The sequence below is a fragment of the Lates calcarifer genome, linkage group LG6 (genome assembly GCF_001640805.2).
Source record: "Lates calcarifer isolate ASB-BC8 linkage group LG6, TLL_Latcal_v3, whole genome shotgun sequence".
Lineage (NCBI taxonomy): Eukaryota > Metazoa > Chordata > Actinopteri > Centropomidae > Lates > Lates calcarifer.
Genome location: NC_066838.1, coordinates 263,222 through 288,589, shown reverse-complemented (window position 1 = coordinate 288,589; position 25,368 = coordinate 263,222). Strand labels below are relative to the sequence as shown.

At 38.5% G+C, this 25,368-nt stretch overlaps 2 protein-coding genes across 4 annotated transcripts in view; both read right to left on the bottom strand.

Annotated features, from left to right (window-relative positions):
- rtel1 (regulator of telomere elongation helicase 1) overlaps nucleotides 1-9,875 on the bottom strand; it is an 82,116-nt gene extending 72,241 nt beyond the window's left edge. Inside the window, exons 1-4 of one of the 3 annotated variants that reach the window (XM_051070998.1) lie at nucleotides 9,368-9,874; nucleotides 6,796-6,832; nucleotides 6,491-6,689; nucleotides 3,252-3,345 (exon numbers count right to left, since the gene is read on the bottom strand). In XM_051070998.1, coding sequence (XP_050926955.1) covers nucleotides 3,252-3,345; nucleotides 6,491-6,551 — 155 coding nt within the window. In that variant the 5' untranslated portion in view covers nucleotides 6,552-6,689; nucleotides 6,796-6,832; nucleotides 9,368-9,874. Of the gene's footprint in view, nucleotides 1-3,251; nucleotides 3,346-6,219; nucleotides 6,384-6,490; nucleotides 6,690-6,795; nucleotides 6,833-9,367 lie in introns of those variants that run through there. The other 2 variants (XM_051070997.1, XM_018701513.2) reach the window with 2 other exon arrangements.
- A 5,354-nt stretch (nucleotides 9,876-15,229) lies between these two features.
- On the bottom strand, nucleotides 15,230-25,227 carry ndufb11 (NADH:ubiquinone oxidoreductase subunit B11). Its single transcript, XM_018701507.2, is given in 4 exon segments — nucleotides 15,230-15,436; nucleotides 22,019-22,149; nucleotides 25,038-25,173; nucleotides 25,175-25,227. Coding segments are annotated over 4 exon segments (435 nt in total). The 5' UTR covers nucleotides 25,213-25,227; the 3' UTR covers nucleotides 15,230-15,306.
- Between the last annotated feature and the right edge of the window lie 141 nt (nucleotides 25,228-25,368).

Genomic DNA, 25,368 nt, shown 5'->3' with positions numbered 1-25,368 from the left:
AGACCAAAGATGTTTGGAAATAATGCACAGCACCATGTTTGGGGAAAACCAAATACAGCCTATCAGCACAAACGCCTCATACCAGCTGTCAAGTATAGTGGTGGTAGGCTGCTGATTTGGGCTTGTTTTACAGCCACAGGACCTGGGCACCTTGCAGTCATTGAATCGACCATGAATTCCTCTGTATATTCAAGTATTCTAGAATCAAATGTGAGGCCATCTGTCCGACAGCTAAAGTTTGGCCAAAATTTGGTCATGCAACAGGACAACAATCCCAAGCACACCAGCTATACAGAATGGCTGAAAAAGAAACAAATCGAAGTGTTACAATGGTCCTTTCAAAGTCCAGACTGTGAAAGCCATAGGCCTTAGAGCAGTGTCTGTTTGGCTTTCTGTGCTCTGCCTGTGTTTACTGTTTCAGTTCCCCCTGATCGCCTGACCCCTCCCCAATCATTTAATTTTCCTGTGGTTGTGTAGTGTGTGACTCAGGCTGCCTTATTGTCTCCTTTTGGATGTGCTAGCTGAGGGGTCAGTGAGACTGTATTAAGAATGGACATGGAGCATATAAATACTTTGGTCTCTGAGTTTTTCCAAAGGCAGATTTAGTTGATTTGGCTGTACAAAAACTGAAAAGGTACCAAAAAAGGCTGAGCTAAGGAGTATTGTTGAAGGGTTGGCTGTACCTTCCAAGCATTTGGAAGTAGCTCAGGCTCCAGTGACTCCAGAGCTTTTTGAGGTACGTTGTCATTTGAGCAGTATATAAGTCCTATCTATCTGATAGTATCTGATAGAGTCGGCTTAAAACTTTCCTCTTTGATAAAGCTTATAGTTAGGGTTGGCTCAGGCTTGAACCATCCCTTAGTTATGCTGCTATAGACCTAGACTGTTGGGAGATCTCCCATGACGCAATGAGCTTCTCTTTATCTCTCTCTCCATCAGTATGGATTCATATCCCATATTACATGTTACTAACTCAGTATCTCCTCTTTCCTGTAGTATTGTGCTCTTCCGTCTCTCTCTCCTCTTCTGTCTCTTTCTGCAGGTATTTCTGCCTCTGGAGCTGTAGAGTCTGATCTGTGATGACAAGTCTCCTGCTGCTCCTACAACTCCACTCAACACCTGCTGCTAGAATTAGAAATTACTTATACTGCTATTAGTTGTATTGCTATGTTAGCAGTTAATACTTTAATTATCACTACTATCATTACTACTGCTGTATTACTGGTATCACCTTACATTTTATATGGAACCCGTGTTATGCTGTTCTTCTCCCACTATTCCCCTTTCCCCCTCTCTCTCTCTCCTTCTTAACCCAACAGTCGAGGCAGATGGCTGCCCACCCTGAGTCTGGTTCTGCTTGAGGTTTCTACCTCTTAAAAGGAATTTTTCCTTGCCACTGTCTCCTAGTGCTGCTCATGGTGGGATTTGTTGGGTCTCTCTCTGTAAATACCTATTTTAAAGAGTATGGTCTAGACCTGCTCTATATGACAAGTGCCTTGAGATGACTTTTGTTATGATATGGTGCTATATAAATAAAACTGAATTGAATTGAATTAGTATCTCTGATGTACCAAAAGTGATTCAAACTGATCAGGGGAGTAATTTCATGTTGTTACATTTTCTGAGGCATTAAAACACTTGCAGGTGAAACATCAGGTATCTAGTACATAACATCCAGAGTCTCAAGGAGCCCCTGAACGTTTTCATCAGATGTTGAAATCCATGTTGCGTTCTTGTTGTACAGAACTCTCAGGATTGGGAAGATGGCCTACCATGTTTGCTGCTGGCCATACGGGAGGTGTCACAGGAGAACACAGGTTTCAGTCCTAATGAACGAGTATCCCACAGTTCGGGATCCATTGGCTGTACTGGGTGATGAATTGAAAAATGCAGAGCCCCCTGATAATATCTTAAATTATGTGCATGATTTTCTGCTCCCACTGTCCCTGGACTGAAAGATGGTTCAGTGGGAGGAGACAGTATTACAATGGAAGCTGCAAGGTCAGTAGCCATGGTTGGGACTGCCTTCAGAAGAGTTTGATGTTCCATCCGAGCCTATCCTCACAGGGAAACTCAAAAACTCTGATTATCTCAGTCATTTAAAGATTCAGTTGGATTACGTTTCAAACACACAGCAGACAGGGTTGAGAAATGCCCCAGCAACGTTTCAGTGCCTTATAAATAAGGTGCTAGCTGGAAAGACAGGCTGCACAGCATATTTGGACGATGTTGTGGTGTTCAGTGACACAAGGGAGGCTCATGTTCAGCGTCTAAATGTAGTGTTTGACAGGTTGACAGAAACAAACTTAACTATCAATATGGCAAAGTGTGAGTTAAAAGCTAAAGCAACAGTGACTTATCTTGGCAAGGTAGTAAGCCAGGGTGAAGTTTGTCCTGTAGGCTAAGGTGAAGGCAATTCATAAATATCCTGTGCCAAGATCCAGAAAAGAATTGATGCAGTTTCTTGGGTTCTTGGGATATTATCGCAGTTTTTGCTGCAATTTTTCCACTGTGGTGGCTCCACTGACTAACCTCTTGAAGAAAAATGTTCCTTTTGTCTGGTCTACCAACTGTGAAGCTGCTTTCACTTCTGTACAGAAACTGATTTGCTCTGCTCCTGTTCTTGCAGCCCCTGATTTTGGTAAACCTTTTAAGATAAAGTCATAAGATAAAGTCATAGAGAATACCATTACTTCAAGTTACTGCTGCTAAAGGTGGTTCTACAAGCTACTGAATGAGTTTTTCACACATGGCTTCTCCATTTTGGCTTCATTTTGTTAAATAAATAATGACACAGTGGAATCTGTTCTGTGCTGATTTACACCTAAAGTTGAGATTTAAACAATTTTAAAACCTGGAAAGGACCAGATGACTTTATATTATGTCCTGATAAGTAAAACTATAGAATTCAAAGAGGGTGTACATTATTTTTCACATGACTGCACGCTCTGAGAAAATACCTCTAAACATTAAGCTGCATCTGCAGAAACATGATAAAGCCTTAAGGTCAATGTTAAACAATTTAAAGGTTTTTAAAGATCAATAGAACATCCAAATAACTGAAGAATTACTATCCTGAGTTTAAATGTCTCATACATTCTGTAGTTAACTGATCTGATCCTAACAATGGCAAAATTTCATGAGAAACCTTGTCCAAAGTATATTCAATCCTGTCAACCATACAAATCTACAGTAATCATACATTAAAGAATATTTATAACACCCTGTGCTGATTAGATAATATAGTTTACCTGTATGAAGTATTCTTCAACTCACTGATAACCTGTGCAAGCTGAGAGTGTGTCCTGGATGCGTATATGATCTTGGGGACATCAGTGTAGTAGACTGGGAGACAATGAGAACACACAATAATTACAATATATTTCATAGAGTTACATTAAGCATTATATCACAGTGATGTAGTAGTCAGTCAAGTACAGTTTCTCAAGTGTATAACTAATTCTGTCCCGGTAAAACGGGGATATAGGCTGTTATAGGCTTTTCCATTTAAATGCATCCTCTACAGACAAGCTTCTTCATTTGATCTTTAAACATACAAGGTATGGCTATTAAATAACGAGACTGCGCTTATGAGGATAAAACCATGTGGTTCACAGTCACACCTAGCACTATATATTAAAGGTCAGGTATTCACGCACAACTGCTGTAAGTTTCCAATAAGTGACATTTAGTTCACTGCTAGCTACTGAAACGCATGTGTTTTTGCTAAGGTGTCAGAAAATGATTCACTTAAAATCTGAGCAACGCATTAACTTTAAATCTTTGGTGACTCTTTTTGTACATTGTCTGAGGAACACTGTATTCATGTGTTTGAATTGCACAAAAGATTTTGTGAAGGCAGAGAGGATGTCCAGGACGATGAACACTCTGGGCGCCCACACACGTAAAAAAACCTCTGAAAACATTCAACAAATTCAAGAAATTATTCAAAATGATCGACGATTCGGTTTTCCCAAAACTTCTGACTCCTGAAAGAGGAGCACTTTATCCCCATTCACCTAACACCGTGTGATTTTTTCCTTTTTCCTAAGACTAAATCTGTGCTCAAAGGAACACGTTTTGAGTCTGTGTCAGAAGTGAAGAAAAGAACGATAGAGTTTCTGAGACAACTGTCCGAAGAAGACCTACTGCACTGCTTTGATCAGTGGAAGACCCAAATGCAGCGGTGTGTTGATGCAGAAAGGGTATACTGAAGGAAAAAGACATTTCATTACAAATATTTCTGTTCAACATAATTGTATTATAGCATTAGTGTCGTTATTTAATAGCCATACATCGTATATTAACCCATTATGGCATCCAAAATAGCAAATTAGACACACATCTGTTACATAAATGTTCATTATGACTTCACTCAGACATGACAGGACATAACGTTTACAGATAGACTGTTTAAAATGCTTGGCTATGTTTGGCACCTGGTGCACAGAAGGGCTGCATATCTATATATATATCAATCACAATTTTGACTTCCCACAATTAAACAAACTCGATTGTATGCAATATCAACACTTTAATCACATTCTCTGCTCATAGAAACCTTGCTGCATATCTAATTAAGCACTTCATGAAAAGCCAGCCACCACAGCTGCATGTGCACCCTGCAGCGGCAGTTCAGAGTACAAAAGTAACAACAGAGCAGATAGACAAAATGAAAATCAGATGTCTGTAGCAGAAGGAGAAGAGCTAGTCCCTCTAAAACAATCATCATCTGTTGTTTGGAAGTGTTTCAAGAGATGTTAAACAAGGACAAATCATATGCAGAGAATGCATGAGACTTGTTAACTTGCTAAACCACCTGAAAAAATACAGCTTGCCTCCCCTGCCAGCAAAATTACCGTTAGAAAATAGCGCGCGTAATAAAAGGCTGATAATTTGGACTGACTTTCTGACGTTCAGGGTCGGCATCTGTCATCTATGATTTACAGAGACTTACAACACTTGTCAGAGCTTTTCTTATTCTTAGTGGCGAGCTGTCAACCCATCTCCTCTACAGCTTTTCCAGCTCCTGTGTGCAGACACATGCATGGAGACGCATGTGAAACAGGAAGCAGGAGAGAAATGTGAATGTAAATGATCTTTTAATTAAAAAATGTTTTACTGTTATCATTTTGGCCATGCAGCCCTAGTTCAAAGAGGGAGCAATAACACTTGAGGAACAGCAGTAAGTTGAATCAAAGATGGATTTCAAAACCTATTGTCCCACTGACACCTCAAATAATGAGAATTCTGCTGCCTAATATTTTGTTTTGCTCTGCACCATTAAGGAAGAAAATTATTTCTATAGACTGAGTCATGACATGAGAGGAATTTTCTCAACAACTTAAAAATGGCTCACTTCCAGTGCTCCCTGGTTTATTAAACAGATTTTACTGCTTATGTGAGAAATTATTCAATCAATTTCAATCCAAACCAAATAGCACACCTGTAGGCAGGTACAATAAATCGCGCCCGGTAGCCCATCACATCAAGGCAAGTCAGACCTGCATATCCACAGGCCTGATACAAGTCACAGGTTTAGAGCAACACAGAGATTGGAAAAAAATTTACTCCAAAGATGAAACGTTTCTTCAACTTTGTGTAACAGCACCACCTAATGGCAAATATGCAACAAATTTCTATAATGTCAGTGTGGTACGGCAAACCACTGTCAAAAGCTGGACAGAAATATGTAAAGATATGACATCTCTTCAGATGCATAAGTACAAGTTTTTCATTTTAAGCTTTTGCACCTCTGGGGTGCCAAAACTCCTTTAATAAAGTTTCATCATGAGAGGACATAGGTGATACATGCAAAGCCTACAGTGTAGTTTGAGAAAATTATTTCAGCATATTTCAATATTTTGCAACTAAAGCGCTATCTAGTGGCCGATTGACACCATTTTTTTTTTCCAGAGACCCTAAGGGTCTGTTGTGTAAAGTTTTGTGTTAATGGGTGTGATTGTTGCAAATATATGCAACATTTCCTCTTTTGTGGGCTACCTACAGAAATGTGTTCCTTTATAATCATCTTTGTTTAGGTTGTCAGTAATTAGGGAGCGCCAGAGAGCTGCTATATCACATCCATAGCCAATTGTGGTATCAAATGAAAGGAGAGAAAATAGGTGCAAAGTTTTGTGAGTTTTTGCACATCCTAAAGGCCTCAAAAATTATTTTAAGAATGTAGTATGTTCATAATGATGAGAGCAATGACCTCACCAAATTTAATGAAAATCCAAGAACCTTTTTTTCCACCATGGCCTGCATTTGGGGGTGATGTGGAGCCCACTGACCACGCCCAAGCCCAGTCACTGAAGAATAATGTAATTTTCACCAGGTCAGGTATTTGCCAATTTTGGTGAGTTTCCGAGCATCCTAAAGCCCTCAAAAATGTGATTTTGTGAACGGATTAATAATAATAATCTCTGCAAAAACAAAAGTTTCCTTGCATTCTGTGCCAGGGACAGTCCTGGCCCTGATATGTCCATACTTGGTGTGTTGCCATCTGTAGCAGCTGTTCCCCAGGACGACAGGGGTGTGTTTGTGAACATCTCCTCTCCACCCAGCCTCTCTGCTACCTTACGGGCAGAGATGGTGTCCTTGAAGTGTTCCCTCCAAGCCAAGGTGGCACACAGCAGGCACAGGGTTTTACCAGTGCCTGTGGGACTCTCCAGAATGCCATTCACCTTCTGGAACAAACAGACAGACATGTTTCCCAAGTTCATTATTCTGCTACTTCCAGTACCTGTTGATCCACAAAGCAGCTGTAAATTTATATAAAATCCCAAGCCTTACATGTAGGCCTAGCAGCTCTTGTGCTTTGAGGTGTGTTCTGGTGGAAGATTATTGTTATTATTATTATTATTATTATTATTGTTATTATTATTATCATATTATAATAATGAACGCACTATATTAACAATTATAATGGCGAACACTGAGATTTACTCACATCATCAAATGTCTATCACACAGGGGACTGTAAAAAATGATGGGGCATTTATTTCTAACAAAGCAAAAATTAAGTTTTTTTTTTTTTTTACAACTGTATACTGACCATCCTGAGCTGAGAAACATTACAGTTCGGTAAAGTTGGAAAGATATTTACAGATTCGAAACTCCCAAATCAGTAACTCATTCGCTATAACCAAATTTTCCATCCATCCTCCAAGCTGAAGAAATAACATCAACCTCTCTGAGCAGCCAGCGGTGAGACTAGTGCACAGGGATCTACAAAGTGCAACATCAAAATCAATTATCGGGGTATCACACTACTCAGCCTCCCTGGGAAAGTTTACTCCAGGGTGCTGGAAAGGAGGCTCAAACGGATTGTCGAACCTCGGATTCAGGAGGAACAATGCAGATTTCGTCCTAGCCGCAGAACAGTGGACCAGCTTTTCACTCTTGCAGGATTGCTGAGGGAGTCATGGGAATTTGACCAGCCAGTCTACATGTGTTTTGTAGACTTGGAAAAGGCCTATGACCGTGTCCCCCAAGGGATCCTGTGGGGGGGTACTGCAGGAGTATGGGGTACCGGGGCTGCTGATGCGAGTCCTGCCAACGAGATTACTGTATCTGTGTCTTAAAATCGCTGCATCACTCATCACACTGTGTGTTTTTTCCCTCAAGCACATTAGTGCCTAGGCTGTTCTTCTCTCTTTCTCTCTGACACTTACTGCAGGTTCTCTGCCTCCGGAGCTGTCGAGTCTCCTGCTGCTCGCACGAGCCAGCTCAATGGATGTTGTTACAACATTTACAATTTATTAGTGTTTATGGTAGTGTTATTGCTATTAACGTTTTACTGTTCTGTCATTATTATTCCTAAAGCTATCATTATTATTATTATTATAGTCTCTCTGTCTAAACCCAACTGGTCAAGGCAGATGGCCGCCCACCCTGAGTCCAGTTCCGCTCAAGGTTTCTGCCTCTTAAAAGGAAGTTTTTCCTTGTCCTTTTTTCCTTGTGCACTGTCGCCTAGTGCTTGATCATGGTGGGAACTGTTGGGTCTCTCTTTGAAAATTTTAGAAGATAAAGAATACGGTGTAGACTGTTCTAGAGTCCTGGTCTAAACATTTAAAGCTCAAAATATCAGAATGTAGGATATTACAGTGAATAGGAGGTCTAATTTTATTGAAAGAGAAGATTGTTATTCATTTAAATGTCTGGTTGAGCTCAGGAATAAAAATGCCAAATGATATTTTGCTCGTTGTGATTTGATATGAATGGAAGTGATTGTGTTAAATCAGAAGATGATATCATCTCTTATCAATCGCTGGCTCCTGAATCAAATTGAATCAAAAGCTTATTGAAGCTGACTTTGTGATATCAGCAAACATTGAATCGTTGTCCACTGAATTGATATCACGCTGAAACTTTACACCCCACAAGTCACTCTTATATTTCACTCTTTTACAGTGTAGTGAATATTGAATATTACTCACGATATAAATTCTCCAAAATCATGAAAAAGCACATTTTTCCAAACAAAGTGTTGTAGTATAACCACCAGGAGACCAACTGGAAGTTAATTTTGGTAACTCCACAATGTATTAAAGTTACTGAATATTCCAAATAAAATATCCCAAAATGATGGAAAATGCTTTCTTCCCAAAAAACAGTTGTAGTACAATCACCAGGAGACCCTTAATGTGTATAGTGACACTAAAATGTATAAGAGTAAAGTTATGAATATTTTTGTAACATCTCTTTTCGGTACTGAATTTTGTAGATGGTCCCTGCATACTCAGTTCAATTCAGTTTTATTAACATAGCGCCGAATCACAACAAAAGTCATCTCAAAGCACTTTTCATATAGAGCAGGTCTAGACCAGACTCTTTAAAATATGGTGTTTACAGAGAGAGACCCAACAAATCCCACCATGAACAGCACTAGGCGACAGTGACAAGGAAAACGTTTAGACTGGGACTCTAGAACAGTCTACACCGTATTCTTTATCTTCTAAAATTTTCAAAGAGAGACCCAACAGTTCCCACCATGATCAAGCCCTAGGCGACAGTGGCAAGGAAAAACTTCCTTTTAAGAGGCAGAAACGTCAAGCAGAACCGGACTCAGGGTGGATGGCCATCTGCCTCAACCGGCTCATCTCACAGCTGGCTGCTCAGAGACCGACGTTACTTCTCCAGCTCGGAGGACGGCTCGTTTGGATGAAAATTAGACTGTAGCCCATTGTTTACGTTAGTTCGACTGGAAAGAGTCGTCTTTGTGTTTTAACGTTACGATGATGAGTTATTTATCTGGGAGGTTCGAATCTGTGTACCGAAATGCAAAACTAATAACCCGTGGCAGCTCAACAGTGTTATGGTTGTATAATTTATTTTCATTAGTAACGTTACTGTAACTACTTACCTTCTGAAGACATTCAATCACTTTGGTCATGTAGTCTTTCTGACAGTCATATGGGGGGAAAGGGAAATCCACTGCCACTCCATGTAGATTCAGTGAAGGCATAATGTGTCTCCTAGCTTGAGTCAGCAATCGTATTTACTAACATAGTATTTAAAATCACAAAAATTCTTCTTAACTCCAAGTTCGCTGTTAGGCACTTTCAAATGGGTGAAGAGTAGTAAAGTTATCATTCAATAGTGACTGTTTTAGCCGAAGTGCACAGTAGTTACAGCAGAGTAACTTCTACAACATGTCTGTATTTTGAGCCAGCTTCCCGCTTTCAGCACAGTAGTCATGCGCACTGCAAAGACGTACCTCTGCTGCGTTCAGGTGTCCACGGAATAGCGGATGTAATAAAAACGATTTAATACAAGTGAGACTGCAGAGGGTGGGTTTGACATGTAGACCACGATAGGCTTCTCTAGCGGGAAAATGCAGATTGGTGATAGTGATAAGAGGGCGTCACGGTGATTCGGTGACTAGCACTGTCGCCTTACAGCAAGAAGGCTCAGAGTTTGAACCATGGACGGATTATAAGAAGTGGATACAGTGCCGCCGCTCAGCCTTGCATCATTTTTTTCCAGTGGCCACTCGCGGTACTGCAGTGAAAAATTCCCTCCGGCCCAAGAAGTATTTTTACCACAGGCCACCATTATAAGGACAGAGATGCCTGTGAAATTATTGACAGGACACCTCCAGCTATAAACATAGTCATTTATTACTCCATATATATAGGACATTTTTAAGTCATGGAGTTTTAATCCTCATAAATCTTTCCCAAAGCCTAGAAAAATAACTTTTCTTTTGGTGACGTCAGGGCTGTGTGTGGGCACTCTACGCGTGTCTCAGGACCGGGGATCCTTGCTACCTCATAGTGGATGCTGTGTGATGTGTAAAATTAAAGTCAAAACTGAATATAGATATTCTGATTTTGTGGTTTTGCCTTGCATTCATTGATGACTTGTCAGCCTTTGTTCTCAAGCTTAATTGTTTTTATTGATATATTGATATATTATAATATATACCTAATATATTATGTTCAGGGGGCGGCTGTGGCTCAGGAGGTCTTCCAGTCCGCATGCCAAAGTGTCGTTGGGCAAGATACTGAACCCCATATCACCCCCGATGTGTGTGCATCGGTGTGTATGAATGCGTTAGAGAGCGCTTATGTACAGAATAAGTGTTGTATGATGTGTGTGAATAGGTGAATGTGACATGTAGTGTGAAGCGCTTTGAGTGGTCGATATGACTAGAAAAGCGGTGTATAAGTACAGTCCATTAACATTTACCATTTAGCCTCACAAGGGCAGTAGAGTCTGCCTTCAGGCCTCCACTGTGCAGACCCTCCCGTTGTAGCCTCCACTCTCAGGTCCCCTCCACTGTTAGGCCCGGAAACACATGCAAAAAAATGTAAATAACAAAAATTGTGAGGACACTTCTGGTGGAAGCTTTTCTCGTTGACTTATATTTGTTTAATTAGTGAATATCAGTCAACATTGTAACTTGAAAACAATTTATCCCTCAACTATGGCACGTGTATTGATTTTGTATATTCTGCCTACCTGGCATATAACATGGGTATCTATGCCGCTGTGGCAACATGTATCGATTCAAAACTTGCTGATTTTATTTACATGTGCTATTGCTTTCACATGTTTTAATTCAGAACTTCCCTTTGAATAATACTACAACATTTAACTGCAAGCAGCTGGATTTACTATGTACTGAAAACTGCAGGTGTTTAATAGGACACAAGATGCTGATGTGTCTACTTGTACTTGCTATGCCAGCTATGTATACAACAGGCTTCTCCCTGCCCTCATTGTCTGGCTATACTACCTATATGGAGCTTACATAAAACATGTCCCAGAGTAGCTACTTTAACACCTTGCCTTACAGTATCATGAGGGCAGTATCATGGGACTCCTACAGCATTCTTTAGTTTTCTTTTTCTCTAGACTTGCATCAGAAATACAAGATAAAGCTAAAGTCAACAAAATCTCACACTGTCATCAGGAGAAACAGAAGACATTTTGATGATCTTGGCCTTTTAACTGACATTTTATGTATTGACCTGATTATCAGCTTTATTTAAAGGAAGGAACAGAGCCTGGTATCGTGCAAGACATTCTGGAGATCCAGCGCAGTGGTCAAAATTTAGACAACTTAGAAATAAATGCACAACATCTGTGAGAAAAGCCAAATGTAATATTTATTCAGGCCTAATTACCAACTCATATTCAAACTCTGCAAATCTTTGGAGCTAGCAGTTAATTCAAACAAGAATATTTCTAACCTCTTACACTCATATATTAAATATGGTGACTGTTCAACCTTTGAACAAAATGAGATTTGCCTCGCTTCCAACAAATATTTCACTGATGCTGGGCAGAGTGTATTTGTTTATCATAGTGACTTTGATAAAGATTACATGTTACGGATCAATTATGCCTACATGTAGGTTAATGAAACAGGTTCAGTTTTTCTTTCTCATTTCAAATAAAATACAATCTGTTGTAGACAAAGACAGATTTATGTGCATTTTTGACCTGGTATGTATAGGCGGTGGGCCAAGGCCACGTATCAGCTTTAGTTTTTGAAAAGCCTAATTTTAGGTCTTGTTAACGACATCCAACCCGGTGTCCCAGCTCTCATCTTGAGGGCACCAAAACTCACCCTGTAACCCATAATCTCTTGTCTATGACAGATAATACTACACAAATACACGCATCGTAACGCGTTTATGATAATCCACTGCTCCACTGAATAATTTCTCAACAGCTTCATTGAAAACAGCTGCACACAGCCGAGAGGAGGGTTAGTAAAACAGAGGAAAAATGACTGGATTTGCATAGTTCACATATAAGTACACATGAAGCTTAAAAGACTTGAATCTATATTTCAATATCGCTGACTATTCTTCTTGTATTAATATTACATTATTCACTTCGTGTGATGTGAAATAACCTAAATTGTTGGAAGCATGTGGTAATTTGGCAGCTGGCCAGCATCAATCATTAAGATCTTAACAAGCCACGTGCTCACGGTATACTCACACACTGTGTCAGGATTAACATTACTGGTTAGTTTATTTTGTGTATTTACATTCACATTTATTGTTATTTTAAGAACCTTAGGGCTTATTCACACAGGATCAGGCATTGTAACTCAAACTCAAGGAACTTCATTCATGTTGGGCTAGCATCCAGCAAGAAAGTTATCATATCTTCATTTTTTCACATATTTCTGGGAAGGATGTAATAATAAGCTTATGCCATAAGAGTTAAAGACAAAGTTTGATTCTCAGTGCATATGCAATGCATATGCTGAGTATCTTTACAAAGAAGACCTCTCCATCATTGGTTCATACCCTAATTACACTTTTGTGTGTAGTTGTTTTTGACTTTTGTGTGTATTACTGTGTGTGTGTTTTTTGTCAGATTCACTTGGAAGGAGATGTGGCCAGGATTAAAAATCACACCCGAGACTATGTTTGTGAAGGAGTTGGCTGTGTCAATCTGGAAGGAGTGTCCCCCCACAAAAACCACCAGGCAGCCTTTGACCCCAGAGAAGCTCCAATCATTGAAAGGTATGGCATTTTTGGTAGCATTAGCCATGTGCTCTTGTGGGTTGCTAAGGACTGAGTTATTTGTTATTTGATATCACTGCATTCACATACTCTTACAAAACAGAGTTACTATTTTCTGCAGAACCCTTGACCTTGATATTTATCAAACTTCTTAGGATACGTGATAGATAAAACTTAAAAATTCTTCACTTTTACAAACACATACAGTGCCAGTCAAAAGTTTTGACACACCCTCATATTCAGTAGTTTGTCTTTGTTTTTTATTACTTTATACATTAATTCACATTTACTTTTTGTCTTTTGTTCACTACGTAATTCCATATGTTTTCCTTCATAGTTGTGATGTCTTCAATATTAATCTACAATATAGAAAATTATAAAGAAAATAAAGAAAAGTAATTGAATTAGAAGGTCTGTTCAAACTTTTGATTGGTACTGTATACACAAGTAACAATACAGTAGGTAACCCTGATCATGCTCATGTAGATTAATCTTTTAAAACCCACCCACATTTAATATTCAGGTACTTGTCCATCTGTATTTCTTTTCAGTCTGCTTCAGGGAGTGGCTTTCTGGCAAAAACCTGGAAGCGACAGAGCTGCAGGCCAGATGGGGAAAGGCTGGGTGGTATATAACAGAGAAAATAATGGACATTAACAAACAAAAAAACCCCACTGAAAGAGTGACAGTGTGAGCAAAAGAAGTTTTATGTATCCTTAACTTTAATGTAGTTAATGTGTAAATAATTTATTGGAATTTTCTTATTGCTTGTTGAATTGGACCAGCATACCAGCACCAAAACACAACATATGCTGGTAATGCTGGTAACCAGCTATGCTGGTCTATGCTGGTTTTTCCAGCAGGGTCGTGGTGCTTTGTTGTTTTAAGTTGTTGTCATGTCTTCATGGAAGACTCTCCGCCAGGGTGGGTAGAGAGTTTGGAACCTTATGTTGCTTTCCTTCATGACCCTCCATGCCTCCACACATTCCCTCCGTCTGGCTGATGTTCCAATTTCCCCATGTGAAGCCTTTCTTTGCCATGTCTGTTTTTCGGTGGCCTCCTCGCCCTCTTCTAGATATTTCAGATATAGACTAACTAGCACTAACTTCATTTCATTCTAACTTTGGGGCAGTTTTATTTTGCTTTGGTCAGGAGGCCTCCCGGAAGTCCCTCCTCCCTGCTATCATTCTTATACTGAGTCGTTGATAATTTCGAACAATTTGTTCAATTTGTTTAATGTTTTCAAGTTTTTGACGTGCACGGATTTCCAGAATGTTCAGTGTCTTGGACATCCTCTATGCCTTCACAAAATCTGCCATTCAAACACACGTGCATGTGACATGCAGTGTTCCTCATACAACGTACAAAAAGACTGGGCTGCTGTTTTGTTCAATTTCACCAAAAATTTCAAGTTAATTATTAACTTTTAAGTCAATAATTTTCTGATGCTTTAGCAAAAACACATGCACTTCAATCAGTAGCTAGCAGTGAACTAAAGATGTCACTTATCGGAAATTTACAGCAGTTGTGTGTGAATACCCAATCTTTAATATATAACACTCGGTGTGACTGTGAACCACATGGTTTTATCCTCATAAGCAGTTTTATTTTTCAATAGCCATACCTCGTATAAGCATTGGCGCTTCTCTTGCTTGACTGCAAGTTACTATAGGTTTTGCTAGCTATGCCGTCTCCAACGTATGCCATAGTACTAAATACTGTGGCTTAGATGCCATAGTATTTAAATTTTCAGAGATTAAGGGGAGGTGTGAGGAGTCACACTAATGGAGAGCTGAGGAACACCACCAACACCTGTTGCTGCAGTGACAGTTACACACTGGATAGTTTCAGAAACTTTCATCATATCTCTGACACACTGGCAACTGGAAGTGATACAGGACACTTATCACAGTACATCAGCACATTCACTTTCTCCACCAGGACTCTGAATGGATATGTACATTAAAGACGCAGAAGATTTTAATTGTGTTACTAGCTTAAGCACATAGTGTTTCTACTTGTGACCTAGATGAAGATCAGATAATTACCAACTGACCAATCAATGCAGAAAACCAGAGTTCACTTTTTCTGTATTTCTAGGGCTAGGTATCAAACCAGAATTCCTCTTCAGTACTGATCACAATGTGTCTTCAGTACCCAGCACTGGGTCACACTCTGAAAGGGTCCATAAAATGTCTGTTCCAAGTAACTGTCCATACATAACAAAATCACAATTCACCAAGAACATCATTTATTAGATTATGAAGGAATACAATAATCACAAAATACATTAAGTGGATGTTGGGACATCCTACTCTTCTCCAGCTGAGGGCAGAACAATCTTATTTGGGTCATAGTAGTTCTCATCTATGAGAGGAAGCCCCTCCTTCTCTCTCTGCTGGATCACATACTCTGCCTCCCTTCTGGCCCACTGTTGCATTCTGGAATACACACACACACACACACACACACACACACACACACACACACACACACACACACACACACACACAGAGGATATTCATGAATCATTAAGAAACATAACAAAACATATTAAGGTCCAATGAATTAAGAACTCAGCACCAAAAAACTTAATCAGAACTGTGTGGGTGATGTTCAAAAACAAGCAATCAGCTGAAAGGAGATAAAAAAGCTCAGGCGAGGGGATCCAAGATGGCGCAGTTAACACTCTTCTAACTGAGCTCCATTACCAAGTTTAATATTATTAGTGAAAACATAATTACATATAGCCTGCCTCTAACAGACTGCAATTATGAACTTGACCTTAAGTATTTGGTGATAAATGTGATCCCAAAATCTCAAGTTCAGGCACTGACAAGATGAAAAAATGTGGTGAATAGCAAAGACCATGTGCAACGCAGCAAGACTGGCTAACGATACTTCACCCCTGCCTAGCAACAGTTCTAGAGTTAGATGTAATGTCCTCATGGACAACTGCTTGATCTGCCCATTACTCCAACCAAACCACCTCCAAGCGAAGGGGAAAATCAGACGCTAACAACCCTCCTTACTTTGTTTGCACACATGCTTGGTTGATCAACATTCTGTCCAACAACTTGGTATCACTGATTCATGAAAACTGGAATAGCACACCGAAGAAAGAAATCACTTGGTCTGTGAGGAAATCAGCGCTATGAGAGGAAACATTACTCAGATTGTGCAACTTAACCAGGGACAGAAAAAGTGCTCTGACATCATGGAGACACAAATCATGGATTTGCACTGCACTAGAACCTTAGGCTAAAGAACCAACAGGTGTGAATGGAGGTGATCAAAATATGCCAGGCTATCTTAAAAATGATAGAAGGGCCTACCAGACGAGACTGACAAAGTCTACTGCCTTTGTACCAAAAATTCAAATGGGACCAGAAGCATCCCATGGTGGTTGTAGTAATTAAACCATAACTTAAAAAGCCTACTTTTGAGATGTTTTTGCCTAACCATAGACCAACATCCAACCTCCCCTAAAGTTGTAAAATCCTTGTGCGCTTCACACACTACAGATCACATTCACCCATTCACACACACATTCATTCAGCACTTGTTTTTAAACACACAAAGTGCTTTCTAACACATTCACACACTGGGGGCAAAGCAGGATTCAGTATCTTACCCAAGGATACCTCGGCATGTGGACTGGAGGAGCCATCCGTATTTGCATAGGAATGGTATGTCAGGATTTAAAGTTTAACACAGAAGCAGCACTGGTGAAAGGTACAAATGGTCATCTCATGGACTTGTACTTTGCTCTGTAATTGTCCTACTAGATCTTAGTGTTGCATTCGACACCACTGACCACAAGATTTCATTACAGGGACAGGAACATTTATTAGGTATTGGAATTGGGGACTGCATAAGGCTGATTTAAGTCATTTATCAGATAGATTTCAATTTGTTCATATTAACAATGCTCTTCATTGCTCACAAAAGTTAGTCATGAAGATCCACAGGGTTCTGTGCTAGAACTGATACGTTTTACCTGAACATGCTTCCTTGAGGCAATATTATTAATTTCCATTACTACACATATGACACTGTATGAAGACAGATGAAACTAATCAGATAGTCAAACTTCTAGATAACATGTAATTCCTTACTTCTAAATTCAGACAAAACTGACATTATTGTACTTGGTCCTGAGCACCTGAACATTATCTAATCATATAGTTACTTTGGATAGCATTACCTTGGCTGCTAGTTTTTACATACAGATATTTAAAGAGAAAAGTTTTTGAATGACAAAGTATGGTCTAACAGTGCAAGATCTTTTATAGAATTTATTATTGACTGGTTTCCAAAAAAACAAAAAATGCAATGACACAAATCTTCATCATAACTACTTGAAATAAAGTGACTGATTCAGCAGTACTGGAATGAGGCTCAAACTGAAAAAAGTATTGCATTAAATAGGAACTTTAGAAACATAAAACTGTTAAGTACCTGAGGGAATACAATTCTGATTTTACCAAGATTGATAGCTGAAGAGAATGAGGAGAGAATCTACCATCACTTATCTTAAAACCTAAAACCTCCCATGAATCTGTCAATAACTGAAAAAGAAGCTCTTGTTGAATATTGCAACAAGGCTGATAATATACAGGCTTAAAGTAAAGGGTGCCTGAACAATTTATCGAAATCAAACCACAACTGCAATTTGAACAAATGTGATTTGCAAATCGCAAAGACTCACAGTTCACACACAGAGCACTGCAGGAGCAACAGGCTGTAAACTGGAAAACAGACACAGCTAAAGCTGAAACTACCGGTGTTATGACGAGTTAAAAGACTGACAGCATCAACAGGCCGGTAAGAGAGATAACTGAGCTGTGACCAAGATGCCAACTTTGTACTATACTATACTATACTTTCCATTATACATATTATGTAGCGGCGGCTCGCTGTGGGAAAATTATCCACACTGATATTATAAAGCTGCAGAATACCAGGTTGAGTCAAGGAGAGAGAGAAAGAAGAGAAAAAGAGAGAAAATGGTAGAATGAACATTAAGTTAGCTTTGTATTTATGTTTTGTATTTTCTTACCAGAAGGAATCCTGTAGTTTTAATCAGCTGTGTCTGTCTCTACTTGCTCTCTGTACCTGTTCAGTCTCCTGTCAGAACTGTTATATGGTTCATCTTTTGTTAGAATAAATACATTTTGGATTTGTATATTTTCATTCTCATCCTTGGATTAGTACACAGAGCAGTTAATATTTCAATGGTATCTTAAATGGTAATGCTCCATCACGTTTTACATGTATATAGAGAATCCTGGACTGAAGCTTGACTTTCAAAATTATACTGCAAGTCAAATCGCAATATCTGTCAAAAAATCACATTTAGATTTTTTCCCAAAATAGTTCAGCCCTAGTGCCTATATTTGAAGACAAAAATGGATTTAATAAGCCGAATATAAAATTGATAGTAAACTGTATCCAAAAACCTAGAACTGGCAATGATCAACAGTGTATTCATAAAGTAAAATGAGTCAAATCAAATTTTCCCTCATCAATCAGCACTCAATACCCCCAATGACAAAGACAAGACAGATTTTTTGTGATTTTTGAAAATAAATTAAAATAAAATAAAATAAAAAATAAATATTCAGACTTGCTATGACACTTGAAATTTAGCTCAAGTACCTCCTGTTTCTCTTGATCATCTTTGAGATGTCTCTACAGCTTGATTTGAGTTGACCTGTGGTAAATCAAATGGATTGGACATTATTTGGAAAGGCACACACCTGTCTATTCTGCCTGTGTTTTCATTAGGGACATTAGGTGCATTTTTTTCAATAAAGCCATGTTGTTTGAATGGAATTAATGCATTTCACTTTTTCAGTGTCAGCCAAGGCTACTCACTGTTCATGGTCTTTGTTAGCAGTGAACTCAAAGCAGAAAGACATTAACACAGTATACGTAAATATTTGTCTATCTATCACAAGTAATATCTTCATCACAATATTTAACAATGCTATTGCATATCACATGTGCTCCTAATATCTTGCAGCCCTAATTCCTTACACAGTTTATCACCATACCATTCAAGCTCCCACAGGCGCAAGTTTTTGTTATTTAAAGATGATGTGCCTTTCCTATATCAGGCACTATTATATTTTCTGTTCCCTTTCTCTTTTTTAGAAGATCTGATCAAATATCTTGTGTATTTCCTAAGGCTTCTGGAATACACTTGAATTTAAACAAATTACTATTGGCAGTGATATCAATCATTCTGGTTATAAGTACAGGAACATACTTGGGGTTCTCTATCAATAAGGATAAAAAAGTAGTACTTAAAATATTTTCCAAATTATACTTAAAGTACAAAGAAATTTTAACCAGTTGTTTATAAGAGATCTGTCTTACACCCCTGCTACTTTTCAATTTTTTATGGAAAAATAGAATGCAATCACCTGGAATAGCTTTTCGGGAAGGTAATTAAAATTATATTCTGGAAAAAAGTTTGGACTCTGCACAAAAATTCTATTCGGCCAATAAGGTTAAAGACTTTTCATTTAAAATCATTTGTCGATGTTATCCACTTTTTTGTTTTTTTATTCAAAATTTATAACTGATGAAGTCCATTTGTTCTGGAAATGCACACATACCCATAAATCGTGGAAAGATATTTGTAGGTTTATCTTGAATAATATTATCTGTAGCTTTGTGTGTCTGTTGTAAATGTGTTTTTTGTTTTCTTTTCTTTTTAAAGGTCAACACAATATAAGATATAGATGATGTCATATAAGACAATAACTTCAGCAAAAAACAACTTTACGGTTATCAAAACTGTGAGATTGCATTCTTATTTTAATGTTTTCGCTTATGTCACTGCCTATTTATTTATGTTGCCCCCCAGCTTACTTTTATTTTTTTTGTTTTTATATGTTATTTTTTATGTTATTTACATATATGTTTATTTACATGTTTATCTGCCTGAACTGATGACTTGATTATTTGTGTTGTTGGATTGGTGGGGCGGACAGCTCACTTGAGATGAGCAGCACAGAGCCCCTGAAGTCCCAAATGACTACATTTTTTTCTTTTTCTTGTCAAGTCAGTTTACAATATGTAGCACTGAATCACAACAAAAGTTATCTCAAAGCACTTTTCATATAGAGCAGATCTGGACCATACGCTTTATATAATTATATTTACAGAGAGAGACCCAACAAATCCCACCATAAGTGTAAAGATGATATCTCTGGGATGCTGGCTTGATAGTGGATGTGGGTATTTATGTGGGTGTGTGTGTCCTAGAGAAACAGAAAATATAAAATAATGTATCAGTCTTCCACAACATGAAAAACATATCAAAGTCAATCTTAATAAATAAATAAATCTAACTTATAAAATTACATGAACCACGATTGAGTATACATGGATTAAAGCCATTGCAATCACTGGAAATACACCCTAAATCAGTAACTGACCAGAATAACCGCATGTGAAAAGCCTGTGAATATACGATCAACAGTTTTAAAATACTCACGAAGTTACACAAAACACCCCGTTAGGCATAAAAGAGAGTCTGGATGCTCAGAAACATGATGTAATTAAGCTACAATGACAAGAAATACTATACCATGTCCCTGTTAGGGTAATTATGCAATGCATACATCAAGCACTCAAAGAAACAGTTTTGGGATGGATATTAAAGAAAACAATAGTCATGCTAACAATACATTCGATCTGCTGTTAGCTAAAAAGGATTTTAACTTACTTTTATGCATGAATGCACACAGTGGACATCCACTATAACTCACCCATGGTAAATACAGAAAATGACAACAGATTGTAAAGAAACGTGACATCGTCAACTGGCAAGTGCATAAGGACTAAACTCCACAAAGTCACAAGAGTAAATAAAAAGGGGGTTTAGTAACAGTTATAACCATAGAAACAAGAAGTTAACAGTAGACTTTCTGACAATAAGCAAACACTAGGCGACAGTGGTAAGGAGAAACTTTCACCCAGAAAAGGAACAGGAGCAATGGAGCAGAAGTGATTGTAATGAGCGTCACTTTTCACAGTCACTGATCCTTCAGTTTTTTGTGTTTTGTTTACTTGCTTGTTTATGACCTTTGTGTTTGTTTGTGTGTGTGTGTGTGTGTGTGTGTTTTGTTTTGTTTTTTTGTTGTTTTGTTGATAGTAAAGATGCATGCAGACAACAAGGGGGAGAGAGGGACAAGCAACATAGTAGACTGAAGCCATGGATGCTGTATGCTGGATGCTGTGACAGCATGAGCTGTGACCATTCAGGTCCAAACTTGCTCCTCAGTAATCCTTTCTTAAAATGAGCAAATTGATTAATGCAGATTTAAGAACTAATTGCGAAAACGAAAATGCGTTTGTGAATTGTTAAGCCCCTACAGTGGATAACCTTGCTCTATATGTTTTTCCTGACACACTGATATTATTTTTCTATTGTTAAACTGGATCACTTGTGAACTTTGTCTCAACTTTTGAATTAGCAGCCCTTGCTCTGTTCAGAAAAAAAGAGTACAATGTAAAAGATTGTCAAGCATCAGATTGTCTGTGTTTTAAAATGGTTAAATAACAAAACTGTTACAATACAAACTGAACAGCTGAAATCATTAAGTTTGGAAACACAAAAAACTCTATTGTCTTTGAACTCTTTTAGACATGGGTTGATTCAGCTTCATGGTCATTTGGAGGCTGTAGTCTGTGCTGCTGTTGAATTGTATTACCTGTTTCCAATGGTAAATAAATTGGTCATGATACCTAAGCTTTGCTATGTGACTAATGTTTTTGTTTAACTTTATTTTGTCCAAGAAAAGTAACACAAGTCTGCTTTTATGTAGTTATGTAGTCAAGTATTTGCTGTATAAAGAAAAGCAAAAAATATCAAAAAGCCTGACACTTTAGTCCTTTGAGAGGAAACCATGGTTCAGCAGAACCTTCACGTGTCTTGATTGGTCATCATTTAAAGTTTGACAGCAAAATGACAGAAGATATGAAAAGAGGAAGAACTGAGAACTCACCCATGATCTGGTAGATAGTGGATGAATGTTCCTCCAATAACAAGAGCCAATGAAATGCCAAAGAAGAAGCCCACCCTCATGTTCCACACATCCACTACAGGATCACTGGAGAAGCCATGGAAATCTGGATTCTGACACAACACAAAGAAAAACAAATTCTATACACAAGACATCAGATACAGTACAGACCAGCTCGTTTCAACTAGTTTCATTGACTTGTTTTTAGTCTTTAATTTTTATTAATTATGTCACAACTTGGACCACAACAGGACTGTTTTTTCAGGCTCAGATAGGGCTGTGCAATATGATGATATATATCAGATGAAAACATATCTCCTTTCATATCATGCTCTATCATTTATGTTGTGTCAAAATCAGAGTTCATGTGGACACGTGCAACTTTTGTTTACATTACGGCTGCAGTTCGCAGTGTCCAGGTTCACTCTTCTTGATCAATACTGAACCAATTCCAAAGAGTTTTGTCCTTGTCTATCATTTACATCCAAAAACATGACCCAAGTTCCAAAATAATGGAGGTATCCCTTTTTACATATAAACATATATTATGCAAAAGCTTGGTTTTAGCCATGCAGTTTCATTCATGGTTTGGTCATGTGACTTGGCTCAACTTGCATACTAACATTTAGTACAACTCTGAAATGAAAAAGCTGACATCCCTCAAGGAGTGCAGTCGACTACTGCTGACTACTTTTGATAAATAACATTAGTTGGGTCATAACATTTTGTGCTTTATTGTTGTTTAAATGCAGGGTACTATTTGGCTATTTAAAACATTCGTCCAGTAGTTGTTCCATATGGCTGAAATTCTTGTATATTAATGAACATATTGGCTGCCAAAAACCCCCAAAATCTGGCACAAAATACACTGTTTAAGGTCATATTTTTTCATCATCGTGGTTTTCATTCTTACATGCCACCACATGGATGCAGAAGTGTGAAAACCAGCGTGGTGAATGAAGCTGAGACAGAACTGGGTATCTCCAGACAGGAGAAGGACCAGCCAAGACAAATCGAGAAGCTATTTCCTAAATGTGGCAATACAGTCTGCCTGCAGGTCTCCAGTGTGGAGACCCTCTCCGTGTATGCTTCGCTCTCAGGTCGTATCCACTGTCAGGACCGAAAATACACAGGGAAAAAAAAAACAAAATAAAATCATGTAGACACTTCTGGATTCTTCTTCTGGTATAAGGGAACTTGTAGTAGATTTATATTTGTTTAATTAGTAAACATTGTAACACTGTAACTTAAAAACTATTTATTCCTTAACTTTAGCCTATATATTGATTGTGTATATTCTGTCTACTTGGCACATAACATGGGTATCTATGCTGCTATGGCAACATGTATATTAACCCATCTTATGTACATTCGCTATTGCTTTCACATATTCTACTCATTCAGAATTTCCCTTTGAAAGCTGAATTTAATATGTACTGACAACTGTGGGTGTTTAATATGACATGAGAAGTTGGTGTGTCTACTTGTACTGTAAACCTGAAGATCTTTAGAGGAAATATAGGCTAATTACAAGTTTTACCCATGTAAGCAATGTCGGCACTCATGGAAGGCAGGAAGAGTTACTTACTTACTTTCATAAAATAAGGAACCTCTTGATTATGTCATGAGATATTTTCTGTGTATTATTTAGCACATTACATATATATATATATATATATATATATATATATATATATATATATATATATATATATATATGTCATGGACAATTCAAAGGGGGCAGTGGTAAAGTTTGCAACATGTTGTGCAGTGCTCAACGGCAAGCTTTCCACTGTAAAGAATTATCAAATGATGCATCTATGACAGACAAAAACAAATGTCATCATTTCTGGTCTTGACAGTGGAGGGGACCCGAGAGCGGAGCATACACTGAGAGGGTCTCCACAGTGGAGGCTTACAGGTAGACCCCTCTCCAAAGAGGGGCTATCTCTGTAGCATGTATAACATATATTGTTATTGGGATATGATATGACACTATCGCACAGACCTAAGCTCAGATAAAATAAACTATAATTGTGTTTAAGACAGCAAGATTCATACTTGACTCCCTTGGCTGAATAATATAAGACATGCTGTCCCATAGGCTGACTGTTGCATTTTGCTTCCTCCTGACCTCCCTGCCAATCTCTTTTGTAGAGGAATAATAAATTATGGCTAAAGTAGTTACCCCTTTTACGCCAAGGCAATGCCATTTGTTGCAGAGGTGACATAATAATTTGAACAAAGACTCTGTATTATTTAAATGAGACAGATGATTTTAGATCCAACTAGTTGATTAACCACAGTAATGAGTAATCGGTAATTCAAATAATTATTAGTCTTAGCACTACGATGCCTTGGGTGTATAAGGTATTCTTATGTGCGTCTTTGTACTCATAGTGGAGAGTATGCTGTTTTGCAGACAAACATTACTGGCCCTCTGGTACTTACTTAACACTGGAGGCTGTTAGTGATGTCAACTGTACCTGAATTACATACTGATAGGGACATGGTCAGTATTGAGGTAGCTACTAATTTTATGTTTGCACTTAACTTGGTGTGTTTAGTTTAGTAATGCAATCTGCTCTATTTCTTTTTTACATTAAAAAAAATTGAGGTTTGAGATCCAAACTGGGCTCCGCTTCTCTGGACTCAGCACCGGTGTTCTCATTTACATCTAGAAATGTAAATTGGAATTATTCTCTCATTCTTATACTGATCAGTGTCACATCTACTGTAATAGAAGCAAACCTACCTAAGCTGAACTTCAGCAAGTAACCTGAGCAGTGTGTGTCTCTAGTTTGCTAATGTTACCCAGCTGATACAATTCACAGCGGGTTTATGCATTTTCGTGTAACCGTATATTTTGATTGTCAGTTAGATAACCAACTGTCTGCATGTCTGTGCATAAGACACTGATCTTTGTTCGGTTTCTAAACGTTTACGCAGACTAATGTTTTAAACCGTTTTACGGCGAGAAACAAATATGAGAGGAACTCACCTTGACATACTGGCTGACCTCACCGTGTCCAGCCTTGTCCGCAGGAGGGTGCAGCTCCGTCACAGCGGTCGAACCAGCGGCACCAGTTGTTTTTGACTGGGTAACGAACCGTGCCGGTGAATGAGACAGGAGTCGGGGAAAAAACGGGCCCAAAACGTGACACTCGGGTCAACATTTCGACTGTTTCTGAAGGATACGACTGACCCGGAACCGGAAACAAAACCTTGTCCTCCTCTGCATTTCCTAGAAGTGAAAAAGGAAATCCGCCATCTGCCACCACGAGGTGATCGATGGTAATGCACGCCGAAGATTAAACAGCAAACGGGATGAG